Genomic DNA, 20,972 nt, shown 5'->3' on the forward strand with positions numbered 1-20,972 from the left:
CGTTAATCAAATCACAACCCTTAGATTTATGTTGTGAACCATCAGAGGAGAACTTTAAAGTCATCTAGTGGTTTTAAAACTAGATAAAATGTTAAAGTTAAAGGACCAGTGTGAAGGATTTATTGGCATCTAGTGGTGAAGTTGCAGATTGCAACTGACTGAACACCCCTCGCGTCTCTATTGTGTGTGTAGTAGAAACTACAGTGAAAGGCTCAATCTACAGCCAGTGTTTGGTCTGTAGATAAAAACGACTCATTATAAAGTACGTTTTCTTACACCCCTTTGAATCAAGAAGCTTTGGTGACCCCTAGTGGCAGTCCTGACCCCCATGTTGGGAACCACTTATATGGCACCTATCTTTAAAGGTTGTATATAGCACATTTAAAAATAAGTGCTATAGCACCAAAAGCTGTTCCTCTGGGATTATGAGCCAAGGAAACACTTTTAGTGCTATTTAACACCATTGTTTGCTTGGTAAGTGTGTGCTTTACATTTTCTAAAATATATTACATAACACACAGACTCAAACTATTTGAAAAAAAAGACATTTATTGCTACATTATCATTTTGACACATGTCTGTAGGCTACTTCAAACTGTACACATACTGTACATGTTATGATAGGAGTATTTCAGATTATTTTTGATTATTATTTATTATTTGTTCAGCAGTGTGATAAGCAAACAAGACATCAATTATTCTGTAATACTGTATTGCTCAGAGCATGAAATGTTGACTACGCCTAGTAAAACTGCACAAAAAGGGTTTTCTCGTGTAAAATCAGAGTGACAAAAGTAAATAGAGACATTATGAAATTCACAATATTTGTATAAAAGATAAGTTACATAACTTAGAAAAGCTGAAATCTTCTATTAAAAACTCAAACATGCAAAGAGCTTTCGACTACATCTGAAGAGCAATAATCACACTGAGAAGAAGAGGGATCCTGTCCATCAGTGTATCATTAAGTGTAATCTTGTTAATGGTGCTATAACACAAATATACTGTACAAATAACAGATGATGCCCACATGTTAAAGAACATTCTCGGAGATCTGTTCATTCACAGAATGGTCAAACTCCTGCAACACACACACACAGGACAAATGAAATCCGCTGTCTGAACACACAAATGTGGGAATGTCAGTCCTCTGAGCTCGGTGGAAATCACGAGTGTACGTGGTAAATAGTGATACACTGTAAAAGTCAGTCAGAAACATATCTAGCTTTGCAGATGACACCTTGTCACTACCGGGTTTCATCCTCTCAGATATATTCAAACAGACAGATAATCAATAAATATACAAAATATGTACAAAACATCTGCAGCTTACAATGCATTTGTCTGTTACAAGTAAAGTTTAGGCACAAAGTTAGAAAGTCCGTTCAGGGAGTGAGGAGATGATTGTTCGACTGCATCACACTTTACAAACAGAGAGGTCGACCTCTTCGCTGGTTTGGTTTCGAATTCAGACGAAACGCTGGACCTCCAAAAACAGCTGGATGCTGCTGAGATGCTCTTCACTCAATATCTGGACATAAAAGACAAAGTGACGTCAGATATAACGACAAAATGAGAGACTAAATATAAATATGACTAATTAATGTTGAGAAATTTGTTTTAAATATCTACATTTATATCTCATAAAAGCTTTCCAACCATATCTTTAACATATTTGTCACATATGAACACATATGCATAAGTTGATATTACATACTTGATGTTGGATTTGATGTAGTCATTATCAGATGCTCAGAGGTGGCCCATGGGGTTGGCTGGGTCCGTCAGACTGGGATGGAAAGCCAGATGCATGGACTGTGGATCCGTCATGACTGCAGACGCCTTCTCTTCCTCTCTCCTCCGCAGACACGCTGCCTTCGGATTCAGGTTCCTCTCTGCGGGATTCGACAAACAGTGGGTTAATGTTGACTAAACAAAGAAACTGAAGATATGTGGTAGTACTGGGATGTTATTTGTTTCTATTCCCTGTGTAATGCAAATCCAGGTATTTCAGTTCTGAGGAAACCGATGGAAAATACCTCATGAATTCTGCCTTGACTGCTGATTTTTCTGCCATTATTAATCTTAGTGTATTACTAATTATTGTTGTGGCAAATAAAGTGCCCTGCTGTTAGCAAAGGTGTATTTTTTAAGTCTGCTCATAGAGGCTTTAAAGCTGCTTCAATAAGTTAATAATGGATCAAATCACTACACTACATTTTTACCTCCTCTCAGCTCTGTGGAGCTTTTTAGCAACCTTTAGCTCATATTTTTCATTTTAGCCTTTGCAACTTTCATGTTTTCTCTCACCAGTGTACAGTAGTTTACGGCCGCAGCAGGCAGCTTTTTTTAGTGAAAATGCTCTGGCAACACTACTACCTGCCCACCAAACAGCAGACAAATAAAGTAGCAGAAGAACATAGTGGAGCATTTAGCTGCTCAGTAGACACTGAAACTAAAAGAGAGCGAGTATTGGACTCAATCAATGAATGCATTTAACTTCATAAAAAAGAGAAGCAAAGCAAACAAATTAAAATGTGGGTAAGTAGATAAAAATCCTGTTTAGAGTCTGTATGAACTCTAACTGCCAACCCCTAGTTATAGGTCTCTATCATATTTCCACTCTCTCTTTTACTTATTTGACTTGACAGAGAGATATTTATTTCACCCCCCTCAGAGGTGGGATCATCAGAGAGGACATACAGCCTGCAGCAGCGAGGCACTGACCTCTGACTTGTTGTTCCAGGCTGAGGATCACTGCTACGGCCTGGTGCAGCACCAGCAGTTTGGTCTGTGGCTTCTCACTCTTCAGGTGCAGCTGACACATGTGACCCAGCTCCTTGAAAGCCTCGTTGATGTCCCGCACACGCAGACGTTCACGGGCGTTGTTGGCCATCCTCCTCTCGCGCTCACGTTCGGCCTTCTGTTCCGGGCTCAGGTCCTCATCCTCATGGATACTACAACATCAACAAGGTATAAGAACACGCTGGTAAGGATATAATTTATTGTGTGAATCTTTTAAAATTACAGATTTATATTATTAAAACCCCCCCCCTCCAAAAAACAGGTGCCAATACCCTAATTCAGCACAACCCTAACCCTGAATACAACAAAACCCTAACCCTAATTCTTTGGCTGTTTTTAATCCATTTTAACAAAGACATTTTCAGTGCTGTTTTCTTGTCTATTGGGGGGATACGTCAACGACTTTTATTGGAAAAAATACCATGGTCATGACCTCTGTGATCTCAATGGTGGGTACAGCCATGCTCACCAGAAGTGGCGGTACTTATGTGGACAGAAATCTGAAGTGGATCTAAATGAAAGCTTCAGTGGGTCACAGACAGGCTGTGTTGAGTTATACTGTGGATTTCTCTGCCCTCTGCTGGTCACTGAGCTCTCCTGATGTCATCTGATATACACTCATTTGTTCTGTGAAAAGGGCTTACATAGTACACTGACAACACGATCATGTGATCAGGCCCATGTTTATGAATAATTAATCCATGAGAGCATTTTATTATTTTTTTTTTTAGAAAATCCCTACTCAGTCAATAACCACTGACAATCAAGAGAGGATCACATTTGAACAATTGTTTTCAGTCATTGTGTCACTCAGTTTGAATAAGAAACTAAAAACTAACAAATATGTCCGGTGGTAAAATTGTTGCTGGAGGGTCATCCACATATGTCAACATCGATATCCCTCAACTAGATTATAGATCTACATAAAAAAGAAAACATGCACTCGGGCATCAGAGCTGATGTCATGAAGAGGTCTGTCCTGAAGTGACCTATGAGACAAACGACATCTAATTCATCTGTGAGGTTTTCGAGATGTACAGGATGGTTTTAAATCACTAACACTGACTTTATAGATCCACATTTTTATTTGCCGTCCTCATAAATGATTAAGTCCATTGTCACAAATAGAGCTGAATCAATCTGTTGATTAACTGATTGTTGATTAACAGAAAATTAATCAGCAACTATTTTTATAAATGATTAATAATTAATGATTAATAATGTTTTCGTTTTAATTATTTTTTTTTTCGATTTTAAGGATTAAAAAATTAATTGAGAAAAACGTATTAATTAATAAAGATGTTGTTGATGTTATAATGAAAATAAGTTGTAATATATTAGTTGCAGATAGTTATAAATTATATTATATATATATAATATAATATAATATATTATATTATAAGTGCATTCAAATCTCAGGCTATTCTGTATCTTACTCTGTATTTTTTAGCTACCGAGTACAGAATACTGTAAAAAAAAAAAAATACTCACTCATTTGTGCCGCCTTATGTTTTAGGGATTTTTTGATAACCCCACTAGAAAACACACCTTTCTATCACTGATGTCTTAACCATTTACTGTATGTCCTGGCAGATCCTCTTTTTTCCTCATTTAATTTACTGTAACTTAATGCAACATGAAGAAGAAATATGAGGCAGCGCTGAATAGACTTGCCTGGACACAGCTGTCCTTCACTGCAGGGGGGCTGACAGTATTTTAAATTAGTGAAACTGAATAGCAAGAAGCCTCTAACACTTGCCTTTGAGTGAGGGACTATTGTTTAGAAATCTGCTGTGCTACCGTGCATTCAGTTTTTTCATTGCAGATTATTAATCATGCACACTGCAAACCTTTCAGCACAATGAGGCAGTTTTTCTTTGACAGTCACATTCAGCAGCTGGTTTTAAACACCAGGTTTGTTCTGTTTAGAGGGACACAGGAAAGTGGGACTGTTTACCTGTTCCCTCCACTGATTTCTCCTTGTGTTTTGTGCTCACTCTCCTCATCTGATCTCTGGCTGTCAGAGCTGTGACTGTGATTGGTGTGCATCATCTCTTCCCTTTCCGCGCTCTCCATCTTCAGCTCCAGATTACCCTGAACTCCTGGACCTCCTGTGGGAGAGCACAGAAAATAATTAAAAAACATTAAAACTGTGACTTCTCTTGAGTCCTAATAGTTCCAAGATTCAAAAGTGTAAATAAAGGAGGTGAAATATATGAATGTAGCCGCAGATAGATGAGAGTAATGACTCGCCTCTGCCTCCACTTTGCATGGACTGAAGCGTGGTCCTCTGCCTGGCTGGGTAAGGGTGGCCATTTTGTGTGCGGCTCTGGAAGGCTGAGTGGTTGTTGTTCATACTGACAGCTTCAACCTTTACGACACAAAAAGAATGGGATGAGACTCGGGCAATATTCATGCGCTCACAAGACAACAAGCCTAGATCAGTCCCATACAACTCTTGGATCCAACCACTGACAATTAAGTCACAAACACAACATCTGCCCCCTCATTTCCGACGTAACACTGGGTAGATCTCTCCCTCTACAGAATTAATTTAATCTCAGACAATCTTAATCCTTCCCTTAAAACTACCATATACTCCCTAAACATACCACTAATTCTCTTCAGGAATGATTCATGTCTAACGGACACATCATTTTGAAAAATAAAAGTGAGAGAATTTAATACCCCCCTCCCCCAAAGGATTAGACTAAAAACCCCTTTCCCCTGCATATACTTCCACTCCAGCTGGGCCAAAATCCCCTGGTCTGCTGAAAGCGAAACATGCTGGAATGGGAGTGCGCGATGCAGGCGTCCCCCATCACCCCAGAGTGGAATTAGAGTCTGCACATACTGTACGCTCTCCATACAAGGGCGACGCGCTTTCCCCATTGTGCTCAGTTTCCTATTTCAAGGACAACAACCTTTACATGAGGAAAACATGCAGACATAGTGGGTGGAAAATTCCTGAAACTGAGTACCAGCACACACACATACTGTACACACATTTCCATACACACTGCCCTGTTCTTCTCTAAATACTTCAAAGAAATGGTTGTTAACCATGGCTGGAGTGTGACAGGTGAGCGGTAGAGTGCTGGCAGATCCCGGGTGGCCCTGGTGGGTCTGGTTCAGCAGGCCGTGGATGTCAGAAGGCAGACCAGACGTGGGGCCCACAGCGTGGTTCCTCAGGACGTGGATCACATCATCCAGTCTGTCCAGTCGGTCCTCCACCTGAGACTGCAAACACCAAGAGACAAAAGTTAAAATTGTTAGTTTTTACATTTTTTTTTCTGGCATTCGTCAGTCAGGAGACAACAAAAAACTGCAGTTTTCTGCACAAAGTTTTGACAAAAACAGTCAAGAAAAGGTCAACATTTTCCCTTTAAACCTTAAAGGAATAGTTTAATATTTTGGGAAATAGCTGTCAGCTAACTCTCTGCAAGAAAGCAAATAACCTTTGAGGTCTCTGTAATTTCAGGCAAAATTTAGGCCACACGCTTTATGCACAGTGCAAACCATAAGTGTGTGGTGTGCTTTTTTCCGGTTTTCCCTCATTTGTAGCCGTTTACAGTCTCTACTGGATGTCTGTTGTTGAGCTACTCTCTTCTACTGCGAACACTGAACTGGTATATTAAGCAAAGCCATTTAATATTAATGGTCTAATTATTTCCAGGTATGTATGCATACTAATGCTTATATATACAGTATTTTACTATTTATCGTTGTTTAAATATACTTTGAAGGCACATATTTGTTTGGTTATTTTTGCTCTTTAATATTCTTTTTGGTATTTGCTCATCAGTGTTGATTTTTTTCATTTATTTATCTCTTATATGACACAATAAAAACATACATATAACATCAGGTCTTTACCAGTGATATAAGTGAAGACTCATAGTGTGGTGAGACTGGTGCCTGAACTGAACTCCGGGGCCACATGTTGGTACCTGAGAGGAAGAAACACAACCAATTTAGACCAGGAAGGGGTTGAGATATACAGAATAAATAATATTTCACTCTGGGCAGCCGCTATAGCAGCATGTGTCCAGTTTACCTGCAGGTTCAGCTGCGTTCGGCATCGGGGACGGAGACCTCACTGGTGTGGATGAACTGGAGGGGAAGCTGCTGCTGGTGTGATCGGGGGAATAAATCTGGTAACAGACAGAGAGAAGGAGGGGCAGGAGTGTGAGTAGGACATGGATCATTTTAAAAGCACAACTTGTCATTTCTGCGTAAGGTTTTATAGCTGCTGCCACAGCCTTTGGAGCAGGCTCGTAACCTGAACTAAACTCATCAATTCTGGTCATTTTACTAGTCAGTAGCCAATAAAAAGTCTAGCAGCATGAGAGTAGCCTTTCATTAATATGCACTAGTCTGTGACTGGCATCGACAAACAACTATTTTCCTTCTGCATTATACCGATGGGGCTTTCAGGGCTTGGTTTTTATGCTCTAGTCTGACCGTTTGAACATAACACGGCATAGATGAGCCGGTCTAATGGGATTAAGGTGGTGCATACTTACAGAGGCCAGAGCTTTGCCCAAGGTATCGCCTGTTTGTGACCCTCCTGACACATTTCTCTGGCTCCCTGAGACTGAAAAAAAGAACACCCATTGTAAAATATTACAATAAAGAGCAGACAAACCTCATCTGAAAAAACATTTTCTCCATTTTCCTCACCTGTTGAATTCTCTGAGGTGTTGATTGATGGAGTGCGTGGTGCTGTATTGTTGCGGTGAAATGTGGACATTGGTGGGAGGCCCCTGTTCATATCAGCAGCCATCACAGAATGCGGGGAGTAGTCCTGAACAGTAAACAAACACGCATTTAATCCACAGGGGTTAAAAAGTGCTGTGCTGTCAACATCCAAGGTCCTGGAGGTAAATCTCACCAGGTGATTGTGTGGCGGTTGCAGGTTGCTGTAATTCCCCGGCTGTGTTTGGTGGGTTGTGGCTGCTCCCAGTGCACCTTCATAGCCCTGCTGGTTCAGTCCATTTACAGCATTCCAGATGTCGGGCGAATTGCTTGTCCCCTCTGAAATGGATAACGATATGTTATAGCCTGTACTGGAACAGCATCTCAAGCAGCCAGTCAAGTCATGAAGCTGTACAGCAGCCTCTTTTGAAACAATGAAGCCCTATCACTCAATCAATGTCTGGACAATGTTCATTTATAGAAGTCATGTGACAATATTGAGCTGAGATCTGAGAATCACAGGGAATGCACAGTTTTTAAAGGCTTATTAAATCATTATTTAATATTAAATATGATAAGTTAAGTGAAATTGTAATGCAGTCTTAAAGGACCAGTGTGTAGGATTTAGTGACACCTAGCGGTGAAGTTGCAGATTGCAACCAAATGAAAACCGCTTGCCTTACAAGAGTGTAGGAAAAAGCCCCATCTAGAGCCAGTGGTTCAACATGACTCCATAGAAGAGGACCCACCCACTCACTGTAGATAATAATGACTCATTCTAAGGTAAGGCTGTTGTCAAGGCCAGAGGAAGATTGAATTTTATTTTTAACACATATTATAACTATCAGTGATAATGTTGTTTCTTTTGCAATATAATTTCTTAGTATTTACAAATTACCAATATTTGAAAGTTAATACGTGCTCAGAGTCACTGGGTCAGGAGAAGTTCTAGTGCATGTTTTGGGGTTCTTCGGACTGTATGAATGTTTGGCTTCTTTTTGGTGATGCCACTTGCAAGCATTAGCTAACATTTGTTAGATTTATGTCAAACTATTGTCATAAATAGCTCAGTTTTGTTTATACTAGGCTCAACATCAAATCCACCACTGATTATGTGCGCTGCATTTCACTTAGAAAATGAAAAAATAACTGTGGAAAAACGACATATAATTTATGCCATTGTTGGAATGGTTTTAAACCCAACACTTAAATGTCTCAAAAACTATTGGATGGACTTCCATGAAACTTTGCTTTACAGACATTCACAGTTCCCAGAGGATGAATCTGACTGAGTATGGTGATCATTGGGTTTACATTTGTGGTTTTAAGTGAAATGTCTGAAATGTAACTATTGGATGGATTCCAATTAAATTTGGCACAGAATTTTGAAATGAATTGAATAACCTCTGGCTTTTTATCTAGTGGCATCATCAGGTCAAAATCACTTACAAAACTGATAATATTCAGACTTAACTGCTATACTGGCTGTAGACACTCTTATTGAATAGTTTTTATTGTGGAATAAACCTTGTGGTTCTTGTTATCTAATGCTTTATTTTATGTGTATTTATTTCTTATGCTCTGCAATCAGCATTGTTTGATTAGGATAGGGGCACTGCAGTTTCTATGATTTTATGGATGAATCAATTCAACCTTGAACATGGAGTATACACTAAAAGAAGGCCAACACAGCTGACCTGAGTTCTGAACATTTTTATATTATATTTTAACATTTCCCCATTTAGAAATCTAAGCAGACAAAGCAGTCGGTTGGTGTGTTCATAAGGTTAATTAAACTTGAACTAGATGGCTGTTTTGGTTATACTACTAGAATGGCAATGGATAATCATGTTCATTTTGGATTGTTTGAGCTCACCAAAGAAGGTGCTTGCGAACACATTGCTGGGGGCCTTGATGGACGGATGTGAAGATGAGTTCTGGTTGATGTCGTCATTAGTGGGAGACTGCCCATAAACCTAAAGGAAAGAGCTTGTTTAAGGAATTGTTGGGAAAACAACCTTGAATCATAACATAATGCACACAAACACAAAACATAAATTATTTTCTGTATCAGAAGAGAGACTGTATCACTCAAACCAATCTTACTGCCACAAATGCATGAATACTGTGAGTGCGAGCTGAAGCAACAGTATTACGAAAACAAAGCAGAGAGCTGATGCACACTTAGAGCTATTGCGATAATCCATAAGCTGCAGATCCATGCACCTCCTCATCCGGATTTAGGAACCATTCACCATGAGAAATCCCTGCCCTAATCATGATCAGGTTCGGCTGGCTTCAGAAGACTGGGATACGATTCACCATCCAAATAAAATTAAATTACAGGCCTACTCATACTTGTCCTCCAAACCAAACATAGAGTCTTACCCTAATGAGCCCCTTCTGTAGGAAATAAAATATTGTAAATAGAAAACAGAGCTCACATTCATCTAAAGGCACCTTTGGTTCATTTTTTTTCCTTCCTTTTAATTGTAAAGCACAAGGCTAGAAAATGCACATATGCACACAAAACACACCAACACATGCTCACTCACTCAAACACACCAAGAGGTCTGGGCTGCACCTGCACCTCCCTCGATTGCTTTGATGTGCCCCAGGAAATGAAAATAAACCTCCCTGCGCAGCATCAATGGGGTGTCAGTTACCCGGACGACAAGTTCTGTAAAGCAGGCTATTAAAGACTCTCTTGAGTATGCTCGTGCAAGCACACTCGCAGGCTCACACACACACACACACACACACACAAAGACTCACGCACTTAAGCACACACACACACGCAGCCGTGACCCTGGCTGGCATGAGTCCCATGGTGATTGTGGGCTAGGCCAAACAGAGGAGCCCCTGCCGACACTGGGCCCGTCTGAGCCGCCATGGGCAGCATATGGCGGAGGATAAAGCCAATTGTCCTCCTTACCATCAGCATAGCAGGCGACCCGTTAATAATGGTCACACCCCCGCCCCAGCACGCCCTCTCTGGCCCCCGCTGGAGAGGGGCCGTCACCATGGAATCCTCCTTTAGCATAGCATTGATTTAGGAACCATCAATCATGGCATCACAAATGATAAGGGCAAATAAAGACCGTAACTAAGAGAGAATTTAAATACTATGAAACCTGCATATGTGCCTGAAATAATCATTTTGAACCTGTGTCATTTTTGTCAATGTGTAATTTGCATTTCCAAAGTTATTTTAATCTAAAAATACATTATGATTAGATTAGAGGCTTTATTGTCATTGCATATTAAATACAATGAAATGTGAAATTGTCAGCAATCCACTCCACTTAGCTGCATGTGTAGACAAGTAGGCTATAAAGAAAGTGTATAGAAATATAGTCATAATCATCATATACATACACGGGACACAAAATTATACAAAAAAAGAGAAAGAGATACAAGCTTTTCCCATTGTAAATGCACACAGCATTATCATGCTAGATGAGTGAAATATCAACTTGCTATTCAGGGCCTATGCTGTGCTCCACCATGGCCAGCTCCAGCCACATGCAACCAATTTTCTGCCTCTGTGATCCACGATGTCTGGATATGGTTAGTCTCACAAAGATCAAAGCTGCCTTTGATAATGGCTGCAGCGGTGGAGGGACTGCTCCAACATAGCAGAGTTAAATCAAATAGAAATAACAGCAATCTGCTTCATGTCAAGATGTTTTCTGCTGCTAGGCTTGACTACATGGTGCTTAGCTTAACAGGAAGCATGAGTCTCACCGGTGCATTTTAACAGAGTTTGTCAACATGAAACCAAAAGTGAGTGAGGTGTTATACTAACTGAACATTATTTTAGGTGCCATGCATGGTGAGTTGTTATAAGTTGTGTGATTTGTGCGTAATTGTGATTTTTATTGTCAGATCAATTATGTGAACTAAATGCTGTTAATGGGGAACTAAACAAACAACCAAGTGACACATTAACTCAAAGAAAACTCTTTGTTCTTGCATTAACTCAAGTTGTAGGTTGCAACCACTGAAGTTCAAACAAGAATATGCTTCATATCATGTACACAACTCTTCAAGGAAGTGACACATTCAGCCCAAACTACAGACATGATCTCTCCGAAACACAAAACCCTCTCTCTCCCTCTGTCTCTCACTCACACAGTAAAGCACACGCATGCAAAGCAGCCACATGAAAACAACCTTACATCCCAACAAATGTGTTCAGAGAGGGAACCATCCGCTCTAAAATGCCTCACTCAAAAGTTAAATCCAAATTAGAACATCTTGAATTATAATACTCTTGACTTTTATACAGGTTGCACGTGTGAACCCATTTCTTACTGGTGCAACTTTAGGATAATGTCAGTTAGGGATCACACTGTTCATCCACTGCAAACAGATAAAGCTGGAAACTAGTGCAAGTCAACAAACAAACAGAACATCTGAGAAGACAAGTAAAGAGTGCAACAGCATCATCACCAAACACACTGACAGTGCCATGAATGCTCTGGGAAATCAAACAGAAATATATATATATATATGTATATATATATACTCACTGGTTTCATGTTGTAGCAATACATCAATGAGTTGTTGCCTGTGCCGGAGACAGGATGAGCACAATACATAACTCTGTTTAGTTCAGTGCAAGACTCCAGGCTCACGATACAGTCCACACACAGCTCGTCTCTCTGTGTCTATACTCATGTGTATGTAGTCCACATGCACTCCTTCCCCTAACCTACCCCTGCTGGTCATGCAGCTACCCGCAGACAACTTATGCAAATAAGGGCTGGACCATTCCAGGCAGCAGAGAGGGGGTGGCCAATGGTTGATGCTATTACTGTACTACAAGCCTGGTCCAGACTATTATTGTATTGTATTAGAAACAATTCAGTTATTTAATAAACATAGTATAGCTGAAGTAATTAGTGTAATTAGTGTGTGTTGACTGTTAAAAAGCCAGTTTGTGCAAAATGGCATCATAAAAATAACTGAAACTTGTAATAATCAGGGAATTCCCCACCCATGCATGACCAAACACCTTGACCACACCAAAGCAAAGAGAGGGAAAAATGCATCACCAGTGTGGGTTATACATTTTGTTGTTCAGCTGTCATCCTTTTCCTGTGACATCCTATGTTAGTGTAAAATCATATGCAAGCAAACTCAGAAATCCCTCCTCAAGACCAGCGAGCAGTGATGACGCCATGAAGATTATCTCCTGTTAGACAGGTAGAGGGTTCCAGTAAACAGAGGATACCACACCCCTGTCTGCCCTACATTTACAAATAGAACAAAGTCTTAGTTTGTAGGCACGTGCGGCGTGGCAAGCTCCTCCAGTGGCTGGGTTAAAGTTTATTTATACAGTAGTCTGTCTGGGTGAACTGATAAAGCAAAACACCTAAACAGTCAGACTTCCTGTGTGAGGTAAAATCCACTGTCTGCTGCCCCGGTGCTGACATTGAGAGTGACCTCCTGCATGTGTAAACAAACCACTCAGATTTATGATTTCTGAATCATTTCTTCATAAACTTCCATCAGAGAGTCAACCACCTGAACTGCTCATATTAGATATGTTTAAATTACATATTAAAATACTTCAACAGCTAGAATAGAGAGAGAAAACAGTAAAAGGAGCTGACCTGCTGTATTTGGTGCAGTATTCTCTGTATGTTACATAAATACAATTCACCAGTGAGGAGAAAAACACTGCAGTTGGCAGGATGCTGCGACCTGCAGTGTGCCACACTGTCCTGGCAAAGCATTTTGTCCTAAAGAGACCTCACAAGAATCCAATCAAATAGTTCCCACTTGGACAGCACCACAGTCTTTATCTTAAACACATTGTCTTACTAACCTTCAAGAGTTTACCCCGAAGCCAGAGGGGATGGTGTCTATGAGGAATGTGGCTAAACTAACAACAATTTGAAATCTTTCCAAAACATCTATTGAAGTAAAAAAAAAATGTGGAAAGTAAAAAAATGTTTTTGTACATAACTGAAAGTGAGAGCTGTCATTTAAGCAACAGGGGCATAATAAGGAGACATGTGACAAACTGATCTGAGAGCAGAAAGCACACTACTGTCAGCTTGTTTCAATCTGTCTAAAGGTGAGCTGAGTCTGCTCAGCTTCCTTAAAGTCAATGTCTAATCCCAACTAGCCACGCTAGTGTTAACTGGGTTAGGAGGTCAGTCTTTTTGGAACAATCATTTGTTGACCTTTCCTTCTTTTTTAATAGGAATAAGATGATTTTTCATTAAGTTAAAATTCAGGTTATAAAGAAATGTTCTCAGTGTCTTAAGCCAAAAATGAATAACAAAATTAAAGATTCAAGATCAGTGGCTACTGAATGACCTTTTCCTCTGACAGAGATCAGTTCTTTTATCTGACACACTAAGTATGCATAACACACACATATACACACAAACACACACATACACATCTTTGGTAAATGATCCAAGAGCAAATATATACAGTCCCCTAACCCTGAACTTTGCATCAATCTTAGTTAATTGCAGTCTTGTCAGGAGTGCGATTATTCAAACAGGTAATGCAAATGTTAATGAGTTCAAATTTGCATATCTTTATTTTCCCATGGTTGAAATGTCATTGGTTATGACGCTCTACAATGAAGAATGTCACTCCTGATGGCCCCCTGATAGGTTGTTGGCCATTAAGAGGCCAAAAAAGAGCAACTGAAGGGGAAGGAGAAGAAATAAATGGAGCTGTACTCAAAATAAAAGAAAGGAAATGCAGACTTTTTATGCAAACAAATAAAAACAAACTCACGCCACCATTGCAGCCGTCAGTTGTCACATTCAATTTTTGCAGAATATATTAGTGAGGGGCAGAAAATCTGATTATATTCTGTAAGGGGAAAAAAACCCATATTGATACGGCCAAGTATATACCCCTTTGCAGTCTGAAGTCATGGTTGTCCTTTTACTGTAAGATATGCTGTTGTGCATACTACGCCTGCAACACACATTTCAAGTGTTGTTGGCATATTGCTCATCGTCATGCGCCTGATTTGACATGGCTTAAATAACTATCTTCCTGCCAGTGATTGGCATTCACACAAGAAGGGGTGAGTGGGACTGGGGAGCAGATGGTGACATTCCACATGACCAAACTGATCAATCAGCATGCTGGGACGCAGGTGCAGCACAGGCGGGCAGCACCACACCATCTATTTCACCATCTACGGGGCACAAACACATGGGCACCAATCGTGGCACCCTGAGGGTCTGCATGCTCCTCTGTCCCGCTGTGCCAAGGTTGATGACATCAGAATTTCCCATCCGCTCTTCCACAGGACGCCAAGAAAAAGGAGGAAAAAAAAACACACTGTATAAAATCTGCCTGGGATAGGTTGTGTTAGTGACGTCAAAGACAGGGACTCCCACATTTCACCCTGGTACTGAACTGATAAAGCAAAAGAAAACATGGACAAAAGTACCAACGCGTATTATCCAAAACAGTGTTATTTTTTGGATCTATAACGGGAGTAAAATGACTAAAATGTCTTCCTGACTGCTCGCACGCCATGGATGCTTCTGCCTTTCACAGTGTTACAGGGCCCCATCCAAGTATTAAGGTTTACAGAAACATAAAAATACCTTTGGTTACTTTTAGAGCTGTAAATTTATATTATTTATACATCTATAGATTTTGTTTCACTAAATTAATTAATTGTTTGGTCTAATGTGTATTAGCATTTACCATAACCCAAGGTCATATAGTGAAATCCTCGCAATTTAACATCTGGAATCATCAGATGTTTTGCATTTCTTCTTAAAACACGAGTTTAACAATTAATTTTGCATCAAAACAGTTACTGATCCATTTATTGACTGATACTTTTAGCTTTAAATACTCTTCTATTTGTTTAAACAAAACATTTCTGGGTGAGCACTTGAGTGCTTTAGAAGTAGTGTTGACTATAATAATAGTTTGGCTCACACTCTGCATTATCTATGTGATGTCACAGAGGTGAGATTACATCTGACCTTGAAACAAATCCTGGCTTACTGATATTTGGCTTTAAGTTTATAAAATTTTAAAACCAACTATAGGAACTATATGTAAATAATTCCCTTTAGAGGACATGCCAGTGAATGCATCTTAAAGCAAACAGACCTAATGGGCACACACAGAGGTGAGCGTATTAGCTGTGGTGTTTGATACCTGCTGGCGTGACTCTGTGCTGAGGATCTACTGTATCTTCGGGATAAGACCTGACCACAGCAAGCTGATCTTATAGTCTGGCCTGAGTGCTGTAAGAAGTGGGGGGTTGTAAGAGGATTGGGGAAGCCATGGCTGCACGGTGCACGTGAGAGCCAGACTCACCGACCTCGGTACCACGGTGACCTCTCTGTCCCACATTCACCATAATGCATGATGTGAAGGAAGGTGACTTTAGGTCAGTGTCAGTCTACTGTGTGACCTGCTTCCAAGGAACATGTCATGAAATCAATACAACAAACAGAATAGGTGGTATTTTACTTAAAATAAAATTATCAGAAAATATGAAACATTGTTGTGCTCCTTCAGGCTGGATTGTCCTTGTCAGCTTTACTTAATATATTTCTTTTTGTTTTAATATGTGCCTTTATATTTTAAGTATATGTAAGTATTAGGAAGAATTTTCCTTCAAAATAACCTGCAAAACAACTTGGGTTTGGTATAATTTGCACATAATAATGTGACCTATTCCTCTAAAAGCTATATTCAGTGTAAAACTTGAATAATATAGCAGTGTAAGCCTACATGTGACTCACAACTAAGTAGGCTACATTGAGGTAATATTGTAAATTGTTACCGTGGCATGACACGGCCACAAAAATGGCAGCAACTTTGAGAGTGTAAATCTTAACATTCGGAGGAATGAGCAAGGGCAAAGACTGCTGAGATGAGACCTTCCAGTCCAAATCAGAAGTGACAGGAGATTGACAGTAAAATAAATCAGTCCAGAATAGCCAGCAACCGAAGGTCAAAAATAGAGTGAGAAAACAATGACTAACAAGGAAACAACATTTTCTTGAGATTTAGATGAAGTGTCACTGCTCCTCACCTCCGGTGTTGTTAACAAGCCAGCAAATGACATGGTTTGATGGATGTGTGTGATATGCTATGGAGAGATGGAGAAATTGTCAAGAATATCTAAATGTTGCGGCAAAGATCTACTTCACCAAATTACACCAGCAATAACAATCTGACATGTTGACCATCCGGTCATAATTAAAACATTTCCCTGTTAAGTGAATGAGAAAATGTTTTACAGTTTCAGAGACTGTTCTCAAAACATCCAATGACGTCTTAGTCACACACACACACACCACAGCTTAATTAACCACATAATCCTCAACTTTACGTAAGTGCTCTTCAGTTTTACTCCAATTTACAGTTTCCATGTTTTAACAAAACAAGGCTAAACAAACCTATAAGTAAATATTTATATACATATATATACAGTATATATGTTCTACAATATTTATAAATTTTTATGATAAATTAATGTTTTATTTGAATATCATAGAGGGTACACAGCTCACCCACATTTATACGATATATATGCCTATATTCTGCATAGAAGCAAGTAGAATATCAGTTATATCATACATAAGATATGTAATATTTATGACCTGCTCCATAACCTTATACCTCACCTCACATGCCCCCCTTCCTCATACGAGATTTGTGGCTATTTTGTGCACTATAGGATACAACTAATAGTTCACTTCTGCACACCCTCTCTCCTTATGTGTTAACAATCTCTCCCCAAATCACTACAGATTAGTCTATGATAAAACACACAATTTATACAATTGCATGAAGGTATTATAGCTTAATAATTGACATAATTAACCTTTTGCCAAACAGCAAAACATTGCTAGTAGGTTAAAATATTCAAAGAATTCATGGTTGTTAAAGGTAAATGTATTAAATCAAATATGTAAAAGAAAATGTATGAATGTTTATCAATAAATGATATTTGACACACTTTCTATGCCTCAGCTAAAAGAAAAATATCATCAGCGTAGTGAGGAATAAACACCAACGGTGAGATTATGGGCTCAACTTCCATTAGCAACCATCTTATTTATGCTTTAATACTATACTATACTACTATATATACTATAATAATTCATATTAAACACACACACCTGCATCACTCTAAAGGGTGTGGGAAACAAACTTGGTCTATGATCATTAATCTGCACATGTTCAACCTTTTCTTGATAAAGAGACTTAACAGTAAAGTATTTTTATCCTGAAATAATGTTATCATTCATGAAAAGCAGTATATCTGGAACAGTAAATCCCCCCTCTTGTGTTCCAGGAAGTACTATTAGTATTGTACTGCATGTGTATTTGTGCAATGTACAGTTTGTTCTAATGAACACCAGTTAAAAGACTTTAAATGGCTCTTGCACCAAACAGAGGGAATCAAAATACTCATTACAAATATAATGCAAGTTATATATGATAAGAAATAAAGATGGTAACATACAGTAAGTAGCTTCACTTGTCAGGCTTGTCTTTTAATCATCATCTTTCTTTATGTAATACTGCCATTTAAATACTAATTACAGATATATATCCTAATTATTGTATAAATCCAGTGTCCTTGTTAGAAAATGATTGAACTTAATTGGTAAATTAATCATATTACTAAAAACTCCCAGTGTTCATTTGCAAATACTGTTTTCACTACTTCCTGTTTCTCAACATGTTTGATCACAAGCATTTTTATTTATTGTGTCCTCTCATAGTATTTATATCATTACATTGTGCAAGTTTATATTACTGACAATACTTACTAAATCTAAGGCTTTACATCCATCCATTCAGATGTGTTAATATTGGCCACAATATCTATTTTCCACAGAATCTCTCACAAAATCTCAGACAGCTATCCAAAATATAGAAAAGATGGAATATAATGTCACAACAATGTGTGTGCGTATGTGGCTTCTTTTTGGCGTGTAAGCAGGTCAAGATACATTAAATAAACATGTACAAACAACAACTGGAGCAGCGCAACTTCAAGCAGGCAAACAAACAGAAACAAACATTTCTATTATTCCCCTCTTGTTCCTGTTATTCTTATCTGAAGAGGTCATCCAAGACACTGTATACTCGTACATACTTTCCCATGTGTGTCTGAGTCTATTGCTGTCTTGCATTATGTTTCATGACCATGGAGTCAGTGGAGCAGTGGAGTAACATTACCTGTTTCCAACAACAGATGGCAGCATAAAATAAGTCGATGAAAGAATTTATTTAGGTCTTGTTTTTTTTTTTTGACCTGGTGGCTTCATTCCTCTGAATTTATATTCTCATGAAGGGAGATATATGGACCATTATTGATTATTTGTAGGTTAAAACTGTCATTATAATGGAAGTAATTGGGTATGTGTGTAATATATCATTTACAGCAGGTTTTACTGATGTGACATAAGTGAACGGTATATATATATATCTGGTACAGACAGTCTCGGTCCAATTCATCCTCTCAGGTTATTTTTCCCGCCAGCTGTGTCTCAGATTTCAGTCGAAGGAAAAAATAGTAAGCTGTGTGATGAGCAAAGACAAATCTTGGGAAAAAATCTGTCTGTGTAGACAGTCTGGTGTTTGAGTATTGCCTCTTTCTGATCAGATAATCATTCGATAGAAACATATTGGTAGATGTAGAGATCAATACACGCTGGTAAATGACCGGTTTACATGGTGAAGTGATATCATCCTGGCTGTTTACCCGTCATTGTCACTATCTGATCAACCAGCTTCCTGCAGGAGCGCTCCTGCAGGCTCACAGCGGAACTACAGCTTCAGACCAGCGTCAAGTTACAGGAGACACAGTGTGAAAAACTGAACTACCGGTCCGGATATTTAAATTAAAATCCTAAAATGAAATGCACAACAGGATTTGTTTATTTATTTGCCTGTTTAGAGTACTATTAAGTAATAAAGTGGGGTATTGTTGGAGGAGAATTGTACAATTTGCAACTCGCTACCAGTAAAAATCAAACACAAGCATTTACTTTCAAATAGTTCTGTAACTAATGATCATCCTTATGAGTGATTACAGGTGGAATAAGTATTTAGATCTTTTACTAAATTAAAAATAGACATATCACATTGTTAAAGTCCTGCATTCAAAATATGACTTAACTTACGTAAGTATTAAAAGTAGAAGTACTCATTAGGCAACAGGGTTATTAATGGCCCCATGTATCATACACTATATTATCAGATTATATTGTTCTTCTTCCAGTCACATCCGACTCATTGGCAGAATGAACAAAGCAACAAAGCAACAAACAAAACATTTTAGTGTATAAACTGAGATTTCTTGAGAGTATTTGAGCCACATCAGCACACAGTTTGACACTTGTGATGTCGACGTTCAAATACATTTCCAGGTGTACACGTGATAAGAAACACTGTGGAGAAAAACTGACAGTATTTCTTGAAGGATAGGTTAAATATTTTTTAGGTTAGTCTTAAAACAATAATCAGGTGCCCATATGTACAGTTGCAATGGGGGACAAAATGTTGTGCAAAAATATATTTGCGTCTCCCTATTTTAAGCTAAAGTGCAGTTTTTTTAGTCTGATTTAGACAAATCAAGCACATATCTTCCACAGTTCTAAGACTTTTTAGTACAAAATTCCCTCTTTGTTTGTGGAAACACAAAGAGTTTTATTAATTTTGCACAGATCAGCCTTCAACAGGTTTCTTTGCTTAAAGCACTTCTAGGACACTGTAATGATTTGGTTGTACTTTTATAACAGCTACATGTCTATTTTGGTTTTCCTATATATGTTAATTTATGACAGGCCTTTGTACATATTGTAACCAAAACATAAGGTCTCTTCATATTAACGAAAAATATATGACTAAAAACTTTAATGCCAAAAAATAAATTAATACTTTTTTGTACAATGTACATCTGGGCATGTGAGTATTGTTTGAAGACAGACTTGATAAAATGTGAACCTACATCCACTTTGTACATCTCAACCAACCTTGTTCATGTATACTTGAATGAATAAAAATTTTAATGCCAAAAAAACTAAAAACTAAAACTTTGTACATCTTATAACTAAAACGTAAGGATACTTGTTCGTGTATACTAAAACTTTAATGCCAAAAAAATGTGTTTTATTAAAGACTTGATAAAATGTGAACCTACCTCCACTTTGAACATCTTGTAACCAACATAGAAAAACAAACATTTGTACATCTTGTAAGCAGAATGTAAGCATACTGTCTGTTTCTGTATACTTAAATGAACAAAAACTTTAATGCCGAGAAAAAAAAAGCATTTGTTTTAACACAGACTTGATAAAATGTGAACCTACATCCTCTTTGTACATCTTATAACCAACATATAAGGATACTTTTTCATGTATACTAAAACTTTAATGCTAAAAAAACCCCAAAAACTTTGTACATGTTGGAACCAACATATAAGGACACTT

At 38.5% G+C, this 20,972-nt stretch overlaps 1 protein-coding gene across 1 annotated transcript; it reads right to left on the reverse strand.

The window, feature by feature from the left end:
* Positions 1-1,104: 1,104 nt before the first annotated feature.
* LOC118330620 (transcription factor 12-like) lies at positions 1,105-12,107 on the reverse strand. The gene is made up of 13 exons (XM_035665244.1): positions 12,039-12,107; positions 9,380-9,479; positions 7,700-7,842; positions 7,489-7,612; positions 7,332-7,402; positions 6,863-6,959; positions 6,682-6,755; positions 5,869-6,045; positions 5,059-5,176; positions 4,763-4,916; positions 2,728-2,957; positions 1,718-1,895; positions 1,105-1,531 (listed from the first exon to the last, which is right to left on the reverse strand). Exons 1-12 carry the CDS (start codon positions 12,105-12,107, stop codon positions 1,753-1,755), a joined length of 1,500 nt encoding a protein of 499 aa, XP_035521137.1. The 3' UTR covers positions 1,105-1,531; positions 1,718-1,752.
* Between the last annotated feature and the right edge of the window lie 8,865 nt (positions 12,108-20,972).

This window comes from Morone saxatilis, unplaced genomic scaffold (assembly GCF_004916995.1).
Source record: "Morone saxatilis isolate NCDOM2014 unplaced genomic scaffold, NCSU_SB_2.0 Contig2, whole genome shotgun sequence".
Taxonomy (NCBI): Eukaryota; Metazoa; Chordata; class Actinopteri; family Moronidae; genus Morone; species Morone saxatilis.

Excerpts from the sequence above, each read along its gene's own strand:
- LOC118330620 (XM_035665244.1), bottom strand. The coding sequence starts at position 12,107 with ATGTATTGTGCTCATCCTGTCTCCGGCACAGGCAACAACTCATTGATG. Across the intron at positions 2,958-4,762 it reads GAAATCAGTGGAGGGAACAG|TATCCATGAGGATGAGGACC; the intron begins GTAAACAGTCCC and ends TTGATGTTGTAG. Across the intron at positions 1,896-2,727 it reads CCTGGAACAACAAGTCAGAG|AGAGGAACCTGAATCCGAAG; the intron begins GTCAGTGCCTCG and ends CGAATCCCGCAG.